This window comes from Pelecanus crispus, chromosome 9 (assembly GCF_030463565.1).
Source record: "Pelecanus crispus isolate bPelCri1 chromosome 9, bPelCri1.pri, whole genome shotgun sequence".
Taxonomy (NCBI): domain Eukaryota; kingdom Metazoa; phylum Chordata; class Aves; order Pelecaniformes; family Pelecanidae; genus Pelecanus; species Pelecanus crispus.
Window position 1 is genome coordinate 44,639,000 of NC_134651.1, and position 24,296 is coordinate 44,663,295.

The 24,296-nt window shown below is 39.3% G+C and overlaps 1 protein-coding gene across 1 annotated transcript in view; it reads right to left on the bottom strand.

The window, feature by feature from the left end:
* GARNL3 (GTPase activating Rap/RanGAP domain like 3) overlaps nucleotides 1-24,296 on the bottom strand; it is a 52,191-nt gene that overhangs the window by 24,711 nt on the left and 3,184 nt on the right. The window contains exons 2-12 of the mRNA XM_075716830.1: nucleotides 12,466-12,535; nucleotides 10,040-10,114; nucleotides 8,510-8,609; nucleotides 7,943-8,061; nucleotides 7,075-7,139; nucleotides 4,536-4,599; nucleotides 4,240-4,272; nucleotides 3,764-3,839; nucleotides 3,044-3,142; nucleotides 2,390-2,493; nucleotides 1,007-1,115 (exon numbers count right to left, since the gene is read on the bottom strand). Coding sequence (XP_075572945.1) covers nucleotides 1,007-1,115; nucleotides 2,390-2,493; nucleotides 3,044-3,142; nucleotides 3,764-3,839; nucleotides 4,240-4,272; nucleotides 4,536-4,599; nucleotides 7,075-7,139; nucleotides 7,943-8,061; nucleotides 8,510-8,609; nucleotides 10,040-10,114; nucleotides 12,466-12,535 — 914 coding nt within the window. The remainder of the gene's footprint in view (nucleotides 1-1,006; nucleotides 1,116-2,389; nucleotides 2,494-3,043; nucleotides 3,143-3,763; nucleotides 3,840-4,239; nucleotides 4,273-4,535; nucleotides 4,600-7,074; nucleotides 7,140-7,942; nucleotides 8,062-8,509; nucleotides 8,610-10,039; nucleotides 10,115-12,465; nucleotides 12,536-24,296) is intronic.

A 24,296-nucleotide genomic window follows, 5' to 3' on the forward strand; every position in this document is an offset into this window, starting at 1 on the left:
CATCATAACAAGTCCTCCTAACAGCAATAAGGGAAGAATTATTTCTTTTTTACTAATGCTGACACTCTGATGAAGAGGTACATTGATTTGGTAAACATTTCTTATTAACAATATTTAGGTTACTCTGATATCTAAAGTGGGGTTTTTTTTTTAATTGTGAAATTCTTTTTGCTCTAGTCACGTTTTCCTTTTAGAGTAGAAGACGTTAATATTAAGAGCTTAAATCTAGAAAGTAAGACCAGCCATGGACGAAACTAGCAAGACAGTTCTAATAACAGTCAGCCTGAGAACCAGGTTTAGAAGTCATAAGCTTCGCGATCATTTTTAAAAACTCAGCAACAGAGCATGGATAGAAATAAGAGTTTTCTTCTTTCCGTCCATTTTTCTTCATACCATTCCATCTAGCCTAAGAGATGCCAGATTGGGATCTATGGACCACTAGTGTGACCCCATGATAATCCCAAGTGATTGGCAGCTGGTTTTTGGAATCATATTGTGTTCCGATGTTTTCAACCAAAATTTTGAAAAAAATCTGGAGAATATGTGGTTTATAGTCTGGAAGATTTGAGAAACACTGATCTAAAATACATAAATACCTAAAATAAACAGCATCTAAACATTAAAAGGCATATTCAGTAGTTAATGCCAAACTAATTCACATCACTAACAGAAATATTTTTATGAATTTAATCTTTATGAAAATGTATGAAATTTAATTTGTGAAGTGATCCAAATAAATGCCTTCAATAAAAACACACTCTAAAAATCACATTCTTGCTTTGACCTTATCTTCTAAGTGGTTCAACATAAAAATTGTTTTATGAGGCAGACTCAGATACTCCTAGTCAAGCAGTTGAAGGTAAAGAATGCAAGAATGCAACTGTTGTTCTAAAATAGTTTTTGCTACCATAAACAGCATGTAGGAAGGACTTAGGGTAGAATTAAAAGTAATACTGATCTTTTAAAAAAAAAAAAAAATCACTAGAAAATGTAAGGAAAAAGATACGTGTAAAATGAGAGCGAATCATGGATGGCTTGAATGCTGGAGAAGACTCTTCGCCTTCCTGAAATACGATAGTGACAATGTCATTTCCAATATGTCGCTTCCTTTCTACCTGGAAAAAAAAAAAAAAAAAAAAAAAGAAAAAAGGGGAAAAGAAAAGAAACGGAAAAAAAAAAAAACCAGACAGACAGACACAATGACTTAAAAGACATAAATACCTTAACAATTCTGTGAGAGAATGGTAAAACAATATTCCTAAACTGCAAACAGAAAAATTATGGTCAATATGATTGAAGCCAGTATAAAATTATTACTTAGCTATAAGCAAGTAAACCTAGCAATGCCATGGTGCACACACAAGGCAGCTGCTAAAACAGCAGCTATTGCATATTCTTAAGTTAGCAAAGCACTCAGAATTTCCACAATTAATATTCACAAATTGGGCATGGAACACCTAGCATTCCAAAAAAACAAATCCACCACTTGAAATAAAAGGAAAAAAAACCCCTGATGCTGAGTTATTCTTTAAAAACAATAAACGTTCTGATTGGCCTCTGGTTTCTGCTGTGATCTTGTCATCAATCCAAGGCAAAAGCATGAGAAAACTGACATGGAAATAAAAAAAGGACAACATAATTATATCATCTAATTATATTTTTATAATAATACATAATATATAATTATTGCTTAAATAAGGAAATAGTAAAACAAGTAATTCGCGAGTTATTTTAGGTAAATCATTATGGATGTGTGATGTACACGTAAATGCATGTGCTTATAAAGTATGTTTTCATCATATAATACATACAAAGGTTAAAGCAATGGATGACAGCACATTTGAATAAGTACCCAAGAACCCACCTAGCCAATATACGAGAGGGCAACAGCAGTGCTTTAGAGCAAATGCACAATGCTTGCCATTAACATACTCACAAGGGGAATTTCTTTCAAGCTACGCAAATTGCTACCCAAGTATGAGTTGTGTGTTACGTATGTGAGTATTCTGACAATTCACACACAAGTCTAATTTCCAGCCTTCCTAAATTCTTTGAGGTAATGATAATTGCATCAGTGAAGCTCTATAAGTCATCTGAATAACAGAATACTCAATCACTTCTCAGTCGATCAATTTTGACCTTCTTCGCAAGCGTCTCTTGTACCTTAACAGAGATGATATGATGCATTGTCTTCTAACAAACATTGTGAAATTTTCAGCATTAGGCATAATATTGAGGAAAAAATGCAGCAAAAGTCTTAAGACTTACATTTCTAAAAATATTAACAGGCAAGAAATCCCTTATTTTCTTTTAAAGTTTTGGAGTTGTGAGTTAATAAATAAATAAAATAAAAAATTTAAAAAAAAAAAAAAGGAAGAGAACCATGTACCTGCTGCTTGTTCTCTCTAGAATACGGTAGCATAGTTGAAACATGGAACATAATTTCATGCCCTTGAAAAACTGTATAGATGGAACAGGTTCCTGTTGTATCATCTGCAAGGAAGACAACATTCTCAGCAGGAATATGTCCCTTAAGTTTTCTAAAGATCAAAAGGTATTTCAGGTCCTTCTACCAAACCTTCTTTAGTCATCTTTTTTTCTGAATCATTTTAGAAAATGTCCACGCTGCATGTTTTATGCGGTTCAAACATGAGTTTGCAACCTAATCTGCGTATTCACACACTTAAAACCTATGACATCCTTCACCCAGCCTCCTGAAATCACACGTCGTTCTTCAAACCGTGATGCCCTACTATCACAAAGCAAGTAACATGTCAGGTTATTCTTCACCCCATTCCAATATAAAATTAAACCATTCACCTTGAAAATACAGGTCATATAAATACTTTTCTTCAACTGCATTCCATACCAGCGATTTAAGCTAACCTGACTTTTTCCTGGTGAAGCAGAGCATTTAGCATGCACATGAGGAAGTCTGGTTTGGGACTGTATTACTTCTACAATATATACAGTATGCACATGCAATAAGCAAAAACATTTATATTGCAGCCCCCCTGCTTTTTTGCTTCAGATGAGTTCTTACTTTTAGTGTCCAGTCCTCCTCTGTAGCCTGTCCAGCCTTTCAAAGTAATCGTGTCACCCAAGAGATGCAAAAATCTTTGAAAACTTTCACTTCCGGTTTCTACATGTGGAAGAGAGAAACGTTAAAACAGAAAAGCACATGTAGTAACAGAACACCTATAAAAAATAATCAAAATACAGGAACAGGTCGGGCTCCCAGGACACAAGGACCAAAGTTTCAGCTGGATTAGTTTCTCCTCATGTCATCCAAGCCTTCTGCCTTTACAGAAACAGCATCCAAGCCTTGCAGAACAGGCATCATCATGTGACATTAAACAGTGAGCTATTTTGCTAACTCCAAGACACTGTTCAAGTGCATAGAAGAACGTGATCATGCTGCAAAAATGTAAGAGTGAAAGAACTAGAAACAACAGTGCCTTTTTGCAGGTAATGTGGGTCGCCTCCTTCAACTGCTTCCCTTTTCTAAATCTTACATTGTATAGTCTATTTCTAGAAAAGAAATTTCAGTATCTTCCAAATTGTAATAGTAGCTTTCCTACAGCAACCTTTTATAGAAATTGAAGATTCTAAGCTAAAATTTGTCACCCAACACAAACATGAAAACCTACCAAAACTACTATTCACATAACCATCATCTTCCTTCTGGCTTCCACATGTAGGCACTACCCTACATTTTTTTATTTGGATGAATAAAACAATTGAAAAAAGGTGAAAACCTCACCATTGCTGAACATTTCATCATCTGTAAGCTGCCCATCCTTAGCATAAAGGACTCCAAATTTAAAATTCACAGATCCCTGAGAAATAAAACCAAATATTAGATGATAAACAGGCAATCAAACAAAAGACCTGAAATAATGTTTTCTCTAAAGACTTTTATATACGTACCTTTGTATACATGCTACCCATGGGAATATACATTTCATACCAACTCCATTACATGCTCAAGTAGTGGACACCTAAGAATTTACCTTTGATCACAGATTCTGATATACTAAGTTGGTGATCTATTAATATGATATATTAAGTTGCTGCTTAAAATGATTTTTGATCTCATATGTTGCAAAGAAATACTACATTTTTTTTACTGCAATAAGCAATTGATTTCTAAGTTGTCACAAGCATGTCAGTGCAAATATTTCAAATACAAAGCTGTATTCGTTGAACAGGTCTGTGAGCTAGGAGCGGTAAGTTTACATTTACCTCTTGCTCTTCAAGAACCAATAAATCCTGTAAACAAAACAATATCTTTAGCACACTGGTATTCAAGATAACACAAATAAAACTGTAACATCCTTGTATATTTAAGTTTTGTTTTGAAGTGGCCAGTTCAACTGATAAGGATAGTTTACTTTGTAGTATCATGTAACCCTCCTCATCATTATTATCCTGCTACTGAAAGAAATAAACTAGAGGCATTTATACTTAATGACTTATTTTTCCAGAAAATAATAAAGAAAAACAACCAAACAAAAAAAGAAGTCACCTCCTACCTTTTGTATCTCAGGATGCAAAATTTCTCTTGGGCTCTTCTCAAATTTGTCAAGACTCATAGCACTGAAATACAAATGAAATACTGCTTTACGGAAGGGCAAGTATACATTTCAACATTAAACCGCTAACTGGTTGCAGTTAGAACCGGTTACAAAAGGAATTGTTCAAAGAGCCTCCTTACATGGAATGTTTTGTGGAATAGCCATTTCCTTCCCACAATACTAACTTCCAAGACTTCCTAAACATCTTTTGGATTTTAAAAACAGAAATTAGCGACCCTGCACGGAGATCAGTATTTACTCATAAAGCACAGAGCTTTATTCCATCACCCTTCACTTCGGCTTTCTACCTAATCACTGTGAGCATTTTAGGAGGACTCAATAACCTATTTTATTTTGTAAGCTTTTCTTCTCTCTCTTCTAAAATAATTCAACGCAAGCCTAATGAAAAACGAGCAGTTCAGCATCAAATTCACATGCCAAAGACCCACAAACAGAACAGAACAAAGTATTTAAATAAGAAGCAAGATCAGCTGCCTCAATAAACAGAAATACTTAATGTATAGCATTTTCTCCTAACTCCTGTTTCTGCATTCACTATTATTTTTGCCGATTTTTTTTTCCCCAGCGTTAATTTATAGAACTGTGCAGCATGTCACGGAATGCCGAATGCAGTCTGGAATACAGTCTGTCTGGGGCACAGTGAACTAACAGGGAGGTCAAATCTGATGCACCTTTCTATCATTGCTTATGCTAGATCACAATGCAGACAGGATTTGCTTCAGTTCCTTTTGAAAGGAATTTAAATGTTCCAATTAATTTAGAAAAAACAGGTTTATTAATGTAACCAAAATTCTTTGAGACAGTCTGTACCTAGATTCACACTGGCTGTGAACAGGGTGAAATGTCAAAGGAATATCAATCAGGCCTGAGGGAAGGATCAAGGACCATAAAAGCAAAAGAATAGTCAGGGAAGAGACTTTAGTCCAAGCCCAAGTGGGCAAAAAGAGATTACGTTTATCCAGCTGACCACAGGTGGCACAGACCTGGAAGAAGTGGGGAACAAGGTCTGAAACAAGCCTGCATTTTCCTCTGTAAAATACTGGAGCATCACAGGATGAAACATGACGGTGTTTCAGCAAAAGAGTTATGACCGTAGCTAACAGAAGACAAAGTTTCTCCACCCTGGGATGCCTGACCAAAAATGTATATGTGGGTGAGAGTGGAGGGAGAGGCTGGGTTAGACAGGGATGTTAGGAAGCGATATTTCAGCGACTGGTGGGTAGACATGGAAGATCCGCTGCTTACGCAGGTACAGCAGGCAGCAGTGACAACTAGGAACACTAGTCAAACCAGTGCTGTAGGAGTTAGAAGAGGGGACTTAGCTCATCTCAGTGAAGAAGATGAAAGAGATCTGAAGTGTTTCCAACTCACCATCTTGACACTCCAAACCAGAGCCACAGCCCAGGAAATCAGAATTAAGAAGTGAGGCTCAATGGCCTGCTAGCCTCTCTGGCAACTTCAGTGGTCTGGGACCTCTCAGAAATCTTATGCAGCTTTAGGAAAATCCAGATCTGGTGGTATACTTCACATCACAACACATGCCCTGTTCCCAGAATTCTCCTCTTGCATCGGCACTGGCAGTGTTATCCAGTGGACTGGCTTCAACCAAGGAAGAGACATTTGCTTGTACTCGATACAGATCAAAGGTTTTGAAGACCTGCAGACTGCCCGTTTATCTGGTACACGCTACCTGTTCAGTAAATGAAGGCACTTTTTATGGGTTTCTAGAGGAGGTAAAATCCTTATAGAAGATGCATTTGACAACACCGTCAATGAGGGATTTGAGAAAACACAACACATGATCAGATCATAAAAACGGCAGGTAAAATTTGGGTGAACACTTTGCAAACAGGTGCTCTGACATTTCAGCTGATTATAATGTTGAAAGAAACAGACATGGTGTTGGGCTTGCCCACTTTATATTCTCTTCTTCCACAAAAGAGGCAGGACAGAATACAAGCATGCCCACACAGACTCTGGCTGGGGGAAGGAATTTCTTGGCTTCACTGACAGTAGGTATAACACACCCATAGTGAGACTTACATGGAGACAATCAGCTGAAGAAGTAATTCTTGGTTTCATCCCCATTTGCTCCCTCCTCCTAGGGCCACATAATAACCACCTCTCTAGCCAAAATCTGCTGTTCCTGAGGTCTGTTTATTGTCTATCTAATTTAAAAAGATGCTTCTTCTCAACCACTGCAGTTCCATTTAGCACCTGTTTTCAAATTAACTTGAAAATAGTCCCTCTGCTAAAGAAAAAGTGCTAAGAATTTTTCTCCATTTTAAATTGTCACTTCATCTGTTCCAGAACAGGCTTTAAAAGCACTTTTTGCTGCCTTCAATGATTAAGATTTGTAAACCATTTTTTTCTGTTTTTATAAATCTATCATGAAACCATCCAACACAAGCTCTGAATTACAGAAAAAGGCATATAGACAAGTATCTTAACTGATAGCTTATTTGTAAATACATACCTTAATATAGACTTAACTGATAATGTTTTTGTGGGACTATAAGGGAGACAGATTTTCTGAGTACCCTGTAAAGAAAAAAAGCTAGGAGATATTACAGGACACACTGACTTGTTCTGTTTATTCAAATAGAAACATTAATAAAACCAATTAAGTAAAAAGACCCCAAAGAACAAAACCATGCTAGTTTTACTTAGCCATAATTACTACTGATTGGGGGCAGAGGTGGTTGGAGGGCGTAAAGAAAAACTGAATGTGAAGAGTCATGGACTGGGCAAAATTATTTTTTACTTAGTTTTGACTACCTTGGCATGTAGTATGAGAGCTGCTGAAGCTAGCAGACATTACAGACTATTTGTTTTAACAAAAAAAAAAAGTGAACAATGCATGCATACAGGAGAGTTTTCAATTAATTGCTTGGATAAAAGGCTCTTACGGAACGTTAAGTGAAAAAAAATTCATTAAACAATATTAGTGAAACCAGTATCATACCTGCCTATTTTCTTAATGTTGTATAAGAAAATCCTAAAAGCAGTATAAAGTCATTGCCTAAATTCATCACAGGACATAATCAAGAACAATTTAGGCAACACTTCTAAAAATAACAGAGTTGCAGGTAAGAACAATTAAAAAGTATCTGGCATCACAGATTTCTGTCAGAAACTTTAGTACAATGTTATCTACAAAGCTAGTTTAGTTTTATCTACTATGGTAGAATTGTATGTTCTTATTGTATAAAATGAGAAATATGTATTAAATACTGAAATTCTGAAGAAAACAAAAAAGTGTATGATAAACATATCCAAAACAAACAAGCAAAAAAAAAAAAAAAAAAAAAAGTCAGAGCAGCAATTAAATATTTGTTTCTTACTGTTTTTCTCCAAAGTATTGAATGGTATTGAGGAACGCGCTGATTATTTTGGTCAGACAGTACAACAGACAGAAAGAAAGGGTTCTTCTCTGCATCTGTACCTATATAATTTTGATGAACTGTCAGGGAAAAACAAGAAGCGTTATCAACTGTAAAGATGACACGCACACACACACTTGCGCATGTGTGCACAGAGACACATGTGCATAAATATGTAAATATATGCATTCATATGTAAAAATATATACTTATCCACATAACTAACTATGTATTTATATACGGGTGTGTAAAAAACCCAAGAGACAGGTACAGCCTTCAAGGCCAAGAAGGGTTTCAAAACATCCCTTTTTGGTAGCAGGGCTTCTGCCACGTAGAGAAACCGATCATTTGTCTTCAGGTTAAAAATACATGAAACAAGAACTTGTTTTCTGTACAGGACAGAAAACCTATTAATAATAATTTAATACCATACTTTTTTCCATATTTATATGATAGAAATTCAAAGCCACATTGAATTTTCATTGATGAAAACTTCAAACTTCAATCCATTCACAAAAAGATAATTACCTTTCCCTAAAAAATATTTTAAATACCATCTTGTATGATACTCTGGGTTTTCCAAATGCACATCCGTTCTGTGCCAGGTACCTGGAGTGTAGTCTGTATTCTGAAATAAAATTGGAAGACTGTCAGATCAAATGCCGAGTGAAAAAAAAAAAAAAAAAGGAGAACATAACATAGGCAAAAGCCAATCAAGAGTGGCTGACTCGCCAGAAGAGTTTTAGCTGTATACTGTTTTTTAAAAAGCAAAGAATTATTCTGAAGTCAGTTGCTGTGCAGCTGAAGTTAAAATTTCTCCCTCTCCTCCTCTTTTTTCCCCCTCTTCTCCTTCTAACTACAGTCTTTTCCTGTGGTACCACCATTACAGGTAATAGCTTAGTATTCCACTGAAAAGAAGATATTTCAATGTGGGATTTGAAGACTAGTGTTTCTAAAAATTAAAAATAAATAAACTAATAAACAGAATTCTGCCTCCAGGTTTCATTTTCTCAGTTCTTCCCAAAATAATCCTCAAGGACTCCTCACTAGGCCAGAGTATGCTTTGGAAGTTCTTCAGTGTTGTTTCTGGATTGGCTGCTTAAGGTGAATTCCCAAGCATCCCTCAAGTCCTTTTCCACTAAGAATTAACATATGCAGAGAAAAAGCCATTCTCCATATCCTTTCACCATGTGGCCCTTCATCACCCACTCAGAGAATCTTTCTGTGATACAAGCTAATCAGCTTTTGAACTGCATGAAACTGAACTAAAAAGACAGTGTGCAGAACATGACCCCACAGAGAATCAATGCAGAATAGTTAGATTGCTTTAAACTCTACACCCAGTGCTGACGCAAACAGCTGATCAGTCATAGTTTACTGTTAATACTAATTCAATACAAGCTTACCAAGGTCTTACATATATTTCAAGAACACGAAGTCTTGTTTCTTTCAATATCAAGATGATATTTACAGAAGAAAAAGTTTGGCAAAGGAAGATAAAAAATGAAGATCACTGGAATGGTTGCAGGGACACACCACAAGTTTAACGGCACAGGAATCTGGAGGGAATGACTCTCAGGCTCCACTCAGCTGCTTTATCTCTTATTTAAAGATAAGCATAGCTGCCAAAAGACAACTAAGGGGGAAAAAATGAAGCTATAACCTCATCACACCAAGGAATAAACTTAAAAGCACAAAGTTCAGCTTGAACAAGCGATGAACTAGAGACTGTGAAGTGTTATTCAGAGGGTAAGATAGGTATTTTTCTTCTAACGTGATCAGGTGAGCAAAACGTTACCAAAACTAAACAAAATACCAGCTTTTCCCTTGAAAAATTAAATCGTTGAGATTGCATACTCTTGAAAGAAGAGCTAAGCTGGGCTTTGGGGGAAAAAAACCCACCACCTCCCTCCTCTTAGATTCTTACATTCTCATATTATTTAGCATTTTTCAAGTCCTCTTCCTTAGTAACTGGCTGCAAATATATCTTTCAGTGGTGAAGAATAACTGAAGCTGAATTATTTCTTCAGCTTTCTATGAGTATCTTTAGCCACTTACCTCACCAGAGGAGCCATTTTCCACGCGGAACCGTCCAGCTCTTTGAATGGCTCCATCAGCATCACTAGATATAAGCTATAAGAGAGTTTAAGACAGAGGTTCTAGTTCCAAGAATAGCCATATATCAGCAATCAAAGCTTACTATGGTTTCTTCTCCCAGGCATCATATGACTACCCACAGAGGAGGGATCAGCACAGCTATTACTAATTTGACTATAGATTTGGAATGACCCAATTATAACTCTAAAGAGGCATGAGCGGGAGAGCCATTCACTCTTTTGGTAGATCCCAGTACTAATCAGAAATTCTCCTGTCTCAGATTTTGGCTGCACCAACACACAGAATGCCTACGGAGGGACTTGTCTGCTTTCCAGAAATTGATCTTAAGGCTTGCTCCTTTCAAAACAACGGGTCTTACAGACACGACGATTCTTGTCCTCTCAGCCTTGCTAAGCCTAAAACTCTACCTGTTGGCAGCATTACTGGGACTAGCAGTGTTTTACTGCATTTTATTTATTGATGTTTTCAGGAGACAGAGAGCAGCAAGAATCTCCAAACATAATACTAGTGATGATACTGAACAACATAAGGTACAGGAGATGTCCTGGTCTGCTTCCAGCATTAACATCAGAAAATACAGCTTGTTTCCAGCTGAAGACTTCAACAGCTTCGTAAACACTCTGGAAAGACCACCTGGTCTTTTTATAAGGGAATCCAGGGATTCCCAGAACACTGAAACTCTGTTGTTAAAAAAAGCTCTTGAGAAGTCAGTAAAACATAGGATAACACGACAATTCTGATGCGTTCAGCAACACTGCTTAGGATCCCTACAAGAGAAGAGGAGGAGAGTGCTGCCAATGATATTGCATGTTACTCCTCTCAGAACTGTAAAAAATGAGATTGTCACATATCATACCAAACTTATGAAATGGGACCTGAACAATAATGCAATGGCACATCATTCCTTGCTTCCCTCTACCAATCCATGTTATTCTAGGATAGTGCTTTCTCCCTTTACTTGGTGAAGGAGTTATCACAACATTTTCAAGTTCTCTTTGATCCTTGTTTTGAAGTGATCTGAGGCTATATCAGGAATAAACTAACACGGCAAAAACTCCAACACATGCTGGTGCCTTGTATAAACTGTAAGAAAAATTATATGGACAACTGGTCGTATTACACCAGTGGGAAAGACATAGGAAAAAACGTTTAGAGAAGAGACAAAATAATTGTGTTGTAATAAATAAAAGGTGGAAATAATTGAGCGACTGAGATGCTGCTGTGGAAAATATTAAGCAAGAGAAGTTCAATATTAAACATTTAGAAATTTGAAATGGCAACAAGCACCTTTATACATTTGCACACCAAAAGATAAAAACACGTTTTCATAAAATATTAGCAGAATTTTAAAGAAAACCAAAGACAAGACCATTGGTGTGAGGTTACTGTGAATTTATAATTACCAATAAATTTTTCTTTTCCAGCTTTACTACTAAGTACTAGTAATGAAAGAGCCTCTTCACAGAAAGCAGTTCACTTGCTTTTTTGCTTCAAACACCATACCTAATACGCAGAATGTATGGAAAGAAGCAAAACCAAACTGGTGTTCTTGCAATGCAACTTCCAGCAACTAAGCCACCAATTTACATCCAATTTACATACATATTAATAAAAATAGTATCCAAGAACTTTAAAATACAACTATAGCTAGTAGCAAATTAGTAAGAGAGATGGAGTTTGGTTTCTTTACCCCTCCTCACTTCTGTTTTCCTATAGTAAGTTTATGTAATTTCATTATGGTCTTGTATACAGAGTGACATTATTTCAACTGTTGACATACTGCTATTTTCACAGTGGAGAAGAAATTTATATATGAGAAAAATGAAGTGCCAACTTAATCTTTGAATTTGAAGAAAACGCAGAATAACTGACAGATTTTAGGGAACGGTTTTCAATATCCGTATTCTGACTAGTTCTTTTAATTTTAAACCCTCTCCCACAACTCTGAGACATGTACCATAAAATCACATACACACATATATATGTACAAACACGAGTGAACACACAGTTTTCAACTCACATAATTGCAAGTACTTAATCAAATACTACCCTAATATTTTGCAATCTTCAGCTTATAAGATGAAAAAAGGCTCAATTTCCATCTGGGGGCGGGGGGTAAACAGGACATTTATAGAACACTTCCCATCCCGTTACGATGAACTATTCATAAATTTCTAGTAAAAAGATTTCCTAGCACAAGTCTAATACATCTATTCTGAAGCCTCTTTTTATTACCCTACAACTTTCAAGTCCAGCTTAGAAAGCACATTTTCCAAACTAGATCCAATTTTTTACCTGGAAATGAAAAGGATTTGAGCTCTGCATTACAAGCTGCTAAAATCAAAGGACAGGCTATGTAAACTTACAAGCTCCACAGATCCGTAATGCTTTCTGCTAAACTCTCCACGTCTGCAACCCAGATCTTCAGAGACAGAGCTGGAATAGAAATGCTTCATCAGTGTACACAAGTCAACTAGCCTTAGATCTTCTGCAACGCTATACCCTGCCATTAACAAATATCATTCCTGCTGAACAAGGTTCTCAGTGCATAAAGTCATTACTGCAGGCAACATTCCTTACGATGTGCACAATCTCTAGCAGCCATTGCAGTCTGGCTTTCATATTACCCCCAAAGGAAAAGAAATGCCTATGTCCTGACTGGAAGCAAAAGCTATGATTAAGTTAAATATTCAGTCATGAAGTGATCAGAGTTCCAAAGCGGGTGGTGGCTTACAACCACATTTGAAATTGGCATTCAATCTAAGGGAAGAAAAACCTATGGTAAACTTAATGCCTCAAACAGGACAACTGCGCTATGCTCAATAAGCTCATGCTTATTATGGTGCTACTGAGAGAGTAGCATTTTCAGAGAGTCTTTTTTTAGCCTACACACAAAGAGAAACTAAACAATGACTTTAACTCAAAAGCATAAAGAAAGAACAGCATTTCACAAGTTTCCCTCCACCAACCTTAACAAAGATAAAATTGTCAAGCAAGCAATAGTAATCCTAGAATGCAAAGTTCAAAATCTACATGCATTATCACATATAAACTGATACCGTCATGTCACATTAAGCATATCACTATGTGTGTCATGAGGTCAAAACAGATAGCAAACACCTCCTCTAACTATTAACACTAAGCCTCCTGCCTTTGCAATAGGGATATACACGGTACAAATACAAGCTAAATAAGGATTAAGATGCAAATTTAACATAAAACTTGATTACCCAGTCTGCACCAGGGCTAGCAGCTCAATCCTGCCATCATGTTCCAAACTTACAGTTCACCTTTCAATCAGCAGCAATGAAAGTAATTTTAATGGAAAAAAACCCAAACAAAACAACAAGAAACCCTCTATCCAGCAATAAGAGATTAAATTTTCTGAGAATTATCAGTACTGTAAATTGCAATGTTACATCGATAAACAGAAGAAATATCTAAATTTTAATGCAACATCCTCATATGTGCTCTTTGACTGTAGGGTTTGTATTTATAAATACTTAAAATTTATTAAACATTATTCATATTTCTGAGCTCTGTCCACTTGGATTCCATGTCTTTACCCAAGGAGAAGCAATACAAACAAGACACATCTAATAAAACTTTAAAACTCACCAAAATAATTCTAGTATTTGCCTCCACTACATAAATTGTGCGGGAAGGATAAGAACATGACAATAATAGTAATTTTAAATGACCCACACACTGAAGCAGGAATGTTAGCAGCTGCAACAACAGAGCTGCTGTTCTAACTTCATGTGACTGAAACTCTTGGTGAGACTATTGCTTCTGGTAACGTTATACCCCGTACTTTCTTGGTCAGTGGCCTTTCAGCCAGCCTTGTTGCACAAACACATCTATACTGCTTCCTAAGAAAAAATGACCAATACAGCCAGTTTGACCCCTGAAGGCAGGAAGCCATAGTCTGTGTTCTGACACCTACGGGGGCACACGCATACATGCCATGGAAGCAGTAATACGAGCAACTTGAGGAAAACTGCCTACAAGAACTGAGGTTCATCCACATTAGATGCAATGTTCACAAGCTCCAAAACAATCACTCAGTTGGAAGTATTATGACCTAAACAGAAATACAATGATTTAAGCTTTCAGCTTGTGGTTGCCTGCACAATGAACTTATGTTTGACTGGGGACAGTTATTAATCTTAAATTTCCTGAGAATTGGCATGAAATACCTTCCAGGAAAACAGTAAGGTCCCACATCAGGAATCTGCACAGCAGAGATGGAAAAGGTCTGTGATACAAGAAGAAATTGGGCTTGGGTCCTGATCTAAGAGCCCTTGTCATCAAAGCAACTACAATTTGATCTTACTTACAATGTGCTGTTTATAGACATAAAGTATTTCAGAGCCTTACCATACTTGAGATAAAAAAAAAAAAAAAAGTTAGCCTGCAGTTCTAACAGCTTTAACAGCTTGTACTCTAATTGAAAGCAACAACAATAACTCCTCCTTTTTCCCCACAGCAGGACAGAAAGTAGACGGAGACAAAATGAGAAGAGAAACAGTATTAAAAACTTAGAGATACATAAATTACAAGTAAGCCACAACAAGCGCCAGTTCCAGTAGTACGGCTACTTCAGGTTGCTATCTGAAAAAAGCACACCCCCAAAGATGGAGTTTTCCAAGCTTGCGGCAGTACATCTCTATCTGATAATCTTTTCACATTTGTGACACTGAGAATTTTCAGAGCCTTATCAACTGGACAAAGATGAAACAATCTTAATGGAGACCAACAGAAGAAACTGTTCGTAAGCCAGGAAGTCTGAGCATCAGAGGTAGATTCAAACCTTAAGCGATCACACACCACGAGGACTTCACGTCCAATACTTTTATACACCCACCAACTACTGCCGTTGGACCTTTGAGTGAACCTTGCCATGCAATACTGCCACGTTGTTGCACAGAAGTTGTAGGTGCCACAACACTTACAGCTCCTTCTGAGCCTGCAACACTCAGAAGACAGCCCAGAGTAGTGAAAAGACTGAATGTACCCATGAGCTGCACATCCCAAGTAACTTCTGTTACAGTTACCTTCTACTTTATGCGGTTTTGTAGCAATAATTGACGTGCTCATTCAAAGTGTACTTGGACAGTCTCTTTTCACCCTACTCCTACATGCAATTTACAAGGAAATCATGCGTGTTTGACATTTTATTGCAAATGCACCATTTTCTTCCACCTTTCCATCATCTGAAGGGAAGCATAAAAAAAAAAAACCCAAACTTTACTTCAGTATGGTTTGCAATAAAAAAAAAATTTGAAGCTATTGTTCTTGAGTACTCATCTTTCCTTTCAGAAGGAAACAGATAAATCTGGCTAACAAATTTTCTCTGCAGTTATTAAGACTGGGTAACATAAAAGTATTTTAAGATTAGCATCTATACAGACAAAAAGACAAGACATCAGATTTTCTTTTCCCTTCCAGATAGAACAAAGAGTTCCCAAGTTTAGTTTTGTACAGGCTGAAAGTTATCCTTTGCCTCTTCACACATCTTGGAGAGAATCTGGAAAGTTCAGATAAAACCTAAAAAGTAATAACGCAGTGAATGCAATTTTTAGAGTTCCTACATTTTGAGATACACATGAAATTGGCAGATCCTTTATGGAATAAATGGAATGCCTCATTTGCAATATATTTTAAGGCATTGTGATTTTTCTATTTTTTTTTTACTTTTACAGAAAAATCAGATAATCATGGTAGCGCTAGCATTTTCTTTGTGTGCTACTTTTGTTCTACAAAATTCATTTTTGTGGCTAGGTGTGCTAGTTGCCTTAGCAACCACTGTAAAAGCAATTCCGATCAATGAACACTTCTCACCGTCAGTACTGGTGGCAGAATGTTATGGAAACAGCAGTCAAGAGAGATTTTGCTGTCGCTGAGCTCTGAAATTCAGCCTTGGATCAAATGAAGAAAGGTATGCAAGATGACAATTCAAGGAGTGGGTAAAAAAGAAATAAATAAATCCAACAGTCACTAGCACAATAAATCTTTTCAAGTCTTGGGAAAGCCAAGTCACTGTTTTGTGTATCTGACATCTGGACAACCCCAAACACAAATATAATACAAATTAGAAAGTCACCACAAAGATCATCTGGCCTACTGTGCTTTGAATGGAACCACCTCTGCCTGGATAATTTTTAGAGACTTTCATCTGTCATGCAATAGCTCCACAAAGCAGGAGATAAAGCAAGGTGAGGTTTATGAAACTGAACTACTTTCTGCCTTGTGGCAAAGCTAACATCAAAATGCATGAAACTAGAAGAAAATGCCATCTCGTGAATTACCTGCATAATAAACCCAAGGAGTTATGAAGGCATTTGAGAACTACTTGCTTACACACAAACTAAGTGCTATACCTTAATGTGGTGATATTTCAGCTGAGTGAAAGTCAAACTCTATCAGGAAAAGCATGCTGAGATCTGAGCACATTAATGTGGCTGAGATAAAGTCAGTAGCCAACAAAAAGCTTTAAAAAATAAAATATGAAAAGAGTATTCAAAACCAAACATTGTATAACTAAGAAATGGATATAGGTATACAACACATGAATGCACTAATGTAACAAAACACGGGTTATCGAGTTAAAGGAGGACACGACATGAAAGCCATTAATTTAGAAATACAGAAAATCAAAATGTGTATTAAGGTGTATGCCTGGCAGCCCAGATAAAGAGCCTGGAAAGTAATGTCCAAAACATGGTGGCAGAATTAAGAGCAGACCAGATACACTGGTCTGATCTTAATTAAGATTAAGGTCATTAAGATACATCCCAACAACAACTACTGCAGTAACATTTCCCAACCAGAGTCACAACAAAACAAAAGACAAAGTGAGGTGCAGAGTTAAGTTTGGGTTCTACCATACAAATCTTTTTTTCCCCTCAACGCAGAAGAGATGATTGTCCTCTACAGTCTGCCAGGTGTACTCAGTATTGCCTCTAGCAAAGTTCTAGATGCTGATTAGCCTGAAGAAAGGTTCACCATAAAGACTCTCTGATGTCCATGAGAGAAAGGATGTTGAAGGAGATTGTCTGATCCACAAACTTACGGTTTACCTGCGCTTGCAAATACAAAGCTCTTCACAACTGGTGTGAAGTCTACAAAACTATATTCTCTATCACATGTATGTATCCTCTGTTCCAGATTCTCAAAAAAAGCTTTTGATCTAAACAATCCCAGTATGGTTATTAGAGATTTTTTTTTTTTTTTTAGCATTTCCATGATGACAAGCCATAAAAGAGCTGCCTTTAGGAGGCACTCCAACATTTCACATTTCATCAGCTTTGCTGGCCACAGAATGACAGGGAGCAGGGCTGTTTCAGAGTTCTGTCATTGCACGATAGACACAATGATAAGCATGCAGACAGTAGCCAACAGCAGTATACATAAAATAACAAGGAGACAGCACTGTCACATTCTGCAAGGAAACTCGCAGAGGCTTCACACCACTGTTCATCAGGTCTTGAGAAGAGTTACCACAATACCACGGCCAGCCTCCAGTGCAATCCCACGGTCACAGACACCTATGGCCACACAGGTGAAAAAGACAGACATGGTATCTATGCATGCCTTGTAATGTGAACCCACGGGACTCCATTCCAGCCCAAATACCTAAGATCTGTCCCTACTGAGGGTACAGATTCACAGATGCAGCGAGACAGGGTATATTCATCAAATGATGCAGAGGAGAACACCAAGAGTAAGCAAGTTTAATGGGAGAAATAATCTACTTTCTTAGACCACGTGATATAGATGGAAAATACAGACAAGCTCAGGAAAAGCATACAGAACAGTTTGTGCATCTGAAAGGTTTATGGTCCTAGCCTCTCCACAAACTACATTCCAATGATTTAAGGAAATACACTGTCTCACCACAAACCATGCTCTTTGGTATCAAAAGCATTCTTCTGACACCGCTCTCGCTATTTAAAAAACAGGAGTATATCCAAGGAAAATGTTGATTAAAACAATAGTGGGTTAATATTAATAATATTCTTATCCATTTGCGTCTCAATTCAAAGTACCTAAAACATACCTAACTTTCAAACACACTCGCAGTCCTTTCTAAATCAGAATTATACCCAATAGCCTATCTCTGCTTCTTCTCAACCTAACTACTTCATATCATACTTGTCATCTGCTTCATATCAAGCATTAAAGCAGAACCTCACACCAACATAAATGCTACACAGACAGCCTCATGGAAGTTAAGCATCTTAGCCTCAATTTATGCACAGGTAAGATTTACATTATCACACTATTTGCATAAGCACACATATTCCCCAATGAATTCAAGCCTGCATACCTCTTTGGCTCTCCATTCTTGCTTACCACCAAGATTTGTGCACATCAACTCTCTGACATACCACATCATCTAATTTTAAAAATATGCTGTAATTAATATTAGCTTTTCTGATTAATTTTCTTCATTGGATTACATCCTTCTTCAGTCCTGACCTGATCTACATCAGAAAAACACTATTGCTCCAGTTATGCCAGTTTTAAAGTAGTTTTCATCCTATTAAGATGAACTGCCAGCACTAGAAATACTTGGGTTAGTTTGCCAGTGGCTCAGACTAGTTTGGCTTAATAATTTAAAATTTACTAATACTGCAAAGTGTTTTAATGCAGGTGAGCCTTTATTCACGTGGGGAAAAAAAAAAACAGCTTACAGACATTTGTACAGCACCCAGGGTAAACTCCACCTCCCTCTCCCATTTGTTCGGGAACACAGGTGCTGTTGTATAAACGTACGGTAATGAGGAAGAGGAGAGAGGACCAGCTTCCTCCCATTTCAACAGAAGCTCCTACAAACTTTAACAGTCCTAAAAGTCGAACAATAAAGCAAGTTTAAACGTATTTGCTAATCTAAACTTAGGCATGTATTTTTAGGATCCTAGTATCAGATCACAAGCTTTGTCTTTTAGGAGTCTGACGCTGGAAAGCACTTTACTTGTTGGGGCAAGGGGGTACTGGCAGAAGGGGGCGAGTTTGCAGATTGCACCCGTGTGATCACGACGTAGCCTGCGTGCCTCCTGGGCTCTCCGTTCTCCTTACCACCTGCATCTTTACTTGCCAGTACCCGTGAATCTAGCTGCCTCGAAAAGGCAGGCACAGGCGCGCTCGGCGGTCGGGCAATTGCCCTTACTGTCCCAGCAGCGCCTGCTCGCAGCACCGCGCCGCTGAGCAGAGCAGCGAACTCGACTCCGAGGACGCGGGTCCGGCTCCGCCCACGCCACCTGCAGCAGCCCCTGAGGGAGGCGGCGGCGGCGGCTCCGGGACTCCCGCCGCCCCTCCGCGCGGAGCCTCCAGCGCCGCCCGCTCCGGCGGCCTCTGCAGCCGCCCCGGCCGCTGGAAGCACGGCACCGCCACTCCGCCATCGAGAGCGCGGGCCCGCACCGCGCCGCGCCGCGCCCCGCCCCGCCCGAGCTCGGCCCCCGCCTCCCCGGCGCCGGTACCGCTGAGTGAGGCCGAGGAAGCGGGTGGAGGCCGCCTCTGCACCGCTCAGCTCCATGCGGGCGGCCAGACGGAGGCCTCACCCCTCCGGCGTCGCTCCCGCGGCTCCGTCCCGCGCGGGAGAGGCGCCGGCAGCTCCGCGCGCACATCCCGCTGCCCCGGCGCGCGGCCGCCGCGCGCCCGCCCCGGCCCGCGAGCCACTCAGGCGCCGCGCCGGCCGCCGCCAGGGCCCGCCGGGAGCTGTAGTCCCGGGCGCGAGCGAGCGGCCCGCCCTGCGCGCGGGAGCCGGGCGGCGCCAGGGGCCTGGGGCCTGGGCCGGGGCCGGGGCCTGGGGCCCGGGGCAGCGGCCCTCGCCACCGCCGGCCTGGGCAGCGCGGGGCGGTAGGGAAGCTGGCTCCCGCGGAGTCGTCACCTCGGAGCTGGTTGCTACTGAATTGGAAGGAGCAAACCCCTTTGCCAGCTCTCCACCCGCCTGCGGTCTCTGCTGCGCTCTAGAAGCCAGGCTTAATGAAACTGCTGTGGCATCAGTAAAGGCGCATAAACGTCTTCTCAGCCTGAGCGCCTACAGCTCAGAATCTTTAGAAGCGCAGTCATCTCACAGACCGATACCGTCTGTCATGTTCAATCGCAACTGGCCAGCAGGGTGCAACCTCACCGGGAAAGGAATGACAGCTCAATTCGGCATTATTTCTTTAACAAAGTCGAAAAGTCAGACAGCACCTGGGCAGAGTCTTTGGCTTGCTAGCGGGCACCAGCCCACTTCATTGCAACTGAGTCTTAAACGATCTCCACCTGCGTGACTTTAAAAGTCAACACATAACAAAACCGCAGCGCTTCCAAGCGCGTGAAGCTCTTCCCTCCGCTTTCTCCTTTTACACAGATATGCGCTATTGTTCTCTGCCTTTTCAGGAGGTAAACATAGACTATGCTTGTCGCGTGACATAAACCCTGGCATGAGGTTTGAACCCCCACATTGGGAATCAAAGCATGGCAAGGTGAACGGAAGTATTTTGACTTTGTGAGGGCTTATTTTAAAACTTTTCAGTAGGAGTTGAAACCAATATTACAATCAACTATTATGACTAAAGATGATGAACCAGTATTTTGCTAAAGTAACAGCTTGTATTGTGGGTAATCATAGCTCAGACGACTGTATTCTGTTTAGACAAATTTCTTCAGTAATTTCAATTGCTTGTATGTTTTGTAATGAACTGCACTGCAGGAACAGTGTGGCCAGCAGGAGCAGGGAGGTGATTGTCCCCCTGTACTCGGCGCTGGTGAGGCCGCACCTGGAATGCTGTGTCCAGTTTTGGGCCCCTCACTACAAGAAGGACATTGGGGTGCTGGGGCGTGTTCAGAGAAGGGCAACGGAGCTGGGGAAGGGTCTGGAGCACAGGGCTGGTGGGGAGCGGCTGAGGGAGCTGGGGTTGTTTAGTCTGGAGAAGAGGAGGCTGAGGGGAGACCTGATCGCTCTCTACAACTACCTGAAAGGTTGTAGTGAGGTGGGTGTTGGCCTCTTCTCCCAAGTAGTTAGCGATAGGATGAGAGGAAACAGCCTCAAGTTGCATCAGGGGAGGCTTAGATTGGATATTAGGAAAAATTTCTTCACAGAAAGAGTAGTCAAGCATTGGAACAGGCTGCCCAGAGAGGTGGTGGAGTCCCCGTCCCTGGAAGCGTTCAAAAAAAACGGGCAGACATGGCACTGGGGGCCATGGTTTAGTGAGCATAGTGGTGTTGGGTTGATGATTTGGAATGATGATCTTAGAGGTCCTTTCCAATCTTAATGATTCCTAGTTTTTACTTTCATTATAAATGATCCAGCCACCAAGCCAGGAGGCGTGGGGTTGCTACTCTACCCTTAATTGGTTTAGTGGTGGACTTAGTAGTGTTAGGTTAATGGCTGGACTGGATGATCTTAAAGGTCTTTTCCAACCTAAACGATTCTATGATTACTGTGGACTGTTAAATACTGCAGCCATCCATGTAGTAAACTGTAATGAGTTACTACATGATGTGTTTGTGTATATATTCTTATCTTTCTTTACAACAATTATTACAAAATAGTAACTTCAGGTAATATACTCAAACTCTACTTTGAGGTTTGAATTTAAAGAAAAGCTTCCCTAGCGTTAGAAGATGGTTCAATTTCCAGAATTCATATAATTCTGGATCTCTCTACTTCTTCTGTTAGCCACTAGAAAATGAAAAGTGACACAAGCGGGCAAAGGACAACCATTATGCAGAAGCAGCCACCAAAGAGCAACTTTTAATTAACGCTGATCCAGGCTGGACCCAAGCTGGTGATGTAGTTACTTACCAGTAACTACACACGTTACTTACTCCTCCTTCTATGTCACAGCATCACCCTTTGCTGTCAATTTTGCCATTGTGTTTGAGGAGTTACGCTATAAGCTGCTCAATAAAGTAACTTGGGATTAAAAGAAGAAGAAAAAAAAAAAGTCATTCAAAAATGGTAGGCAGAGACTCTTTTTGGTTGACCAGGGAGTTAACAGGATACAGTTGGATTGTGAGTTTAATGATAGATTGATTTGAGCAAACTGCAAGCATGAATGAAGTGATAAAATGCATTTGGAACCCAGCATACTATTACTCTGCACCTCACATCATCATGTAGGACCACCTACAAGTTACATGTCCCACAGCTGCTCAGTTTGGCAAATGGCGCCTCAGGTCCAAATCAAAAAACTGTACCCATACACTCAGCCTCTCACTGAAAACTGGCAATTATTCCTAGAGAAGCCTATATCTGCCCACAGTTGATGGCCGCATCTAAGTCTGTAACATAATGCTCAATGAGCAAAATTTTAAAATGTGGGTTCTTTCAGTTTTTACGCCCAGTGCTAAAACACAGTGAGAATTCCATGCATGGGGCACTCTCAGAGTAACAGCTGTTCATGCTTTCTGACTGCCTTTTTCCTCATACAGATAACTGTAGCATTTCATAGTTCTTCCAGCTAGAAAAAATGCCATCAAATTTAAATCAGAAACATTTATCAATTTTTTGAATAATCTTCCTTCATTAACTACATTATTGTGCTTTTACTCAATGTTAAATGTATGGACATGGGTCAATCCTCTATAGTCTGTCCCCTGACAAAGCCTCAAAGCTGACAGGAGATGGGAATCCGCACCTTAGCAACTACACCTTTGTTTTTAAAAATTGAATCTAAAAAACCCTACGTCTACAGGCAAGAAAATCCAAGAAGATAACTGGTTAATTACTGCAAACAATGCTTTGTGCTAGTTAACTGTATCACTAAATATTGTTTGTGGTTTTGAAGGATTATTGCCCATGCATGGAAAAGATCTTCCAGTTTTGCAAGACCAATGGAAATAATTGATTTTAGCCCAGTAAAATAACACACTGTAAAGAATATCCTATTTGTTTGTAGACTACCTGTATAGAGCTCATTACATCATAACTTAAATGTCCGAACACAAATCCAACCATGTGCCACTTGAAAGTAAATTTCAACTAATAACACTGTAACTTCAAAGCTGACTGCTTATATATCAAGAAATACCCTAACAAACATAAGTATGCATACCCAGTAAAGTAACTTAAAAGGAACTTCTATACTAAAGAAACAAAAATCTCTGTTGAAAGAAATACCAATAATAACCCCTCTGCAGTATTTTGCACTCAGCCACAGCTTTCCTTCTCTCTAAATATCTGGATTGCTTCACCAGATTGCCAAAAATGAGGCTTCATTTCTGTTGTTCCTTCAGAAGAACCTACTTCCATGGAAATAATGAAACAGAAAGAACCTCCCACTTAAAGCACTTAACTTCCACTTTAATGCAGTTGTCATTTACCCCATTCCTCTTCCCTTCTGTGCACTAGGTATAAAACAGAGTTATTATGAATACATGCACTCACTCAAACCTAAGTATTTGCTCTGTGGTGCCCCTCTGTCATCCTGAAGAATACCAACTTTAAAAACACAACCACTCTTTCAAACAGCAAAGAAACATATCCTGCTTCTGCACAGATCTTATCAATTGCACCAACAGCTTTTTCCTCAGTCAATTTCCTTCTAAGTATGTCTCCTGAAATGGAAAGCTGAAAAAGTTCTGGGCCTGTCTTACCCCTTACTGAAGTCTAACAGCATGCTAAAATTCCAGCCAGGGTGGAATGCAAGCACAGAGCCTCTGCATGAAAAAGAGCCACAAAAACTGAAGTTCGGAGTTTTTTTAAATGTTTGGAAAAAAAAAAAAAGGCATTTCTGTAGTATGCTATAATTTCAATGCTGCAATAAATCCTGAACACGATAAAAAACACAATATCCTTTACACAAAGGGCTGCCTCCCTTACAACATGCTGTCAGCAATTCTTTTCCCATTTTCTCAAACAAGCAGCACACAAAGATGGAAATGACAAAGGCAGTAGCAAGTTAAGAAAATAGAGTGTCTAAAGAGGTATGCTGCAAATGCATTGGCTTGGATACTGTCTAGCTTGGCTTGGATACTGTCTAGCTAAAATCTGGGATTCCTGTTGGCAGCTTTTAGCAATGATAGATGGTTCTAGTATTCTGTTGCAGGATGCAGCATGTCTCTGCAGTAAGAGGCTGGCAGAGACAGAAATAGCAGAACTGCCTTAGCTTTATTTGTAATCACTGCTGATTCTATGTCAAGTTCCATACTTCCCCCAAAAGGAAAACAAAAACCCATAATATATAAAAATGGATTTTAT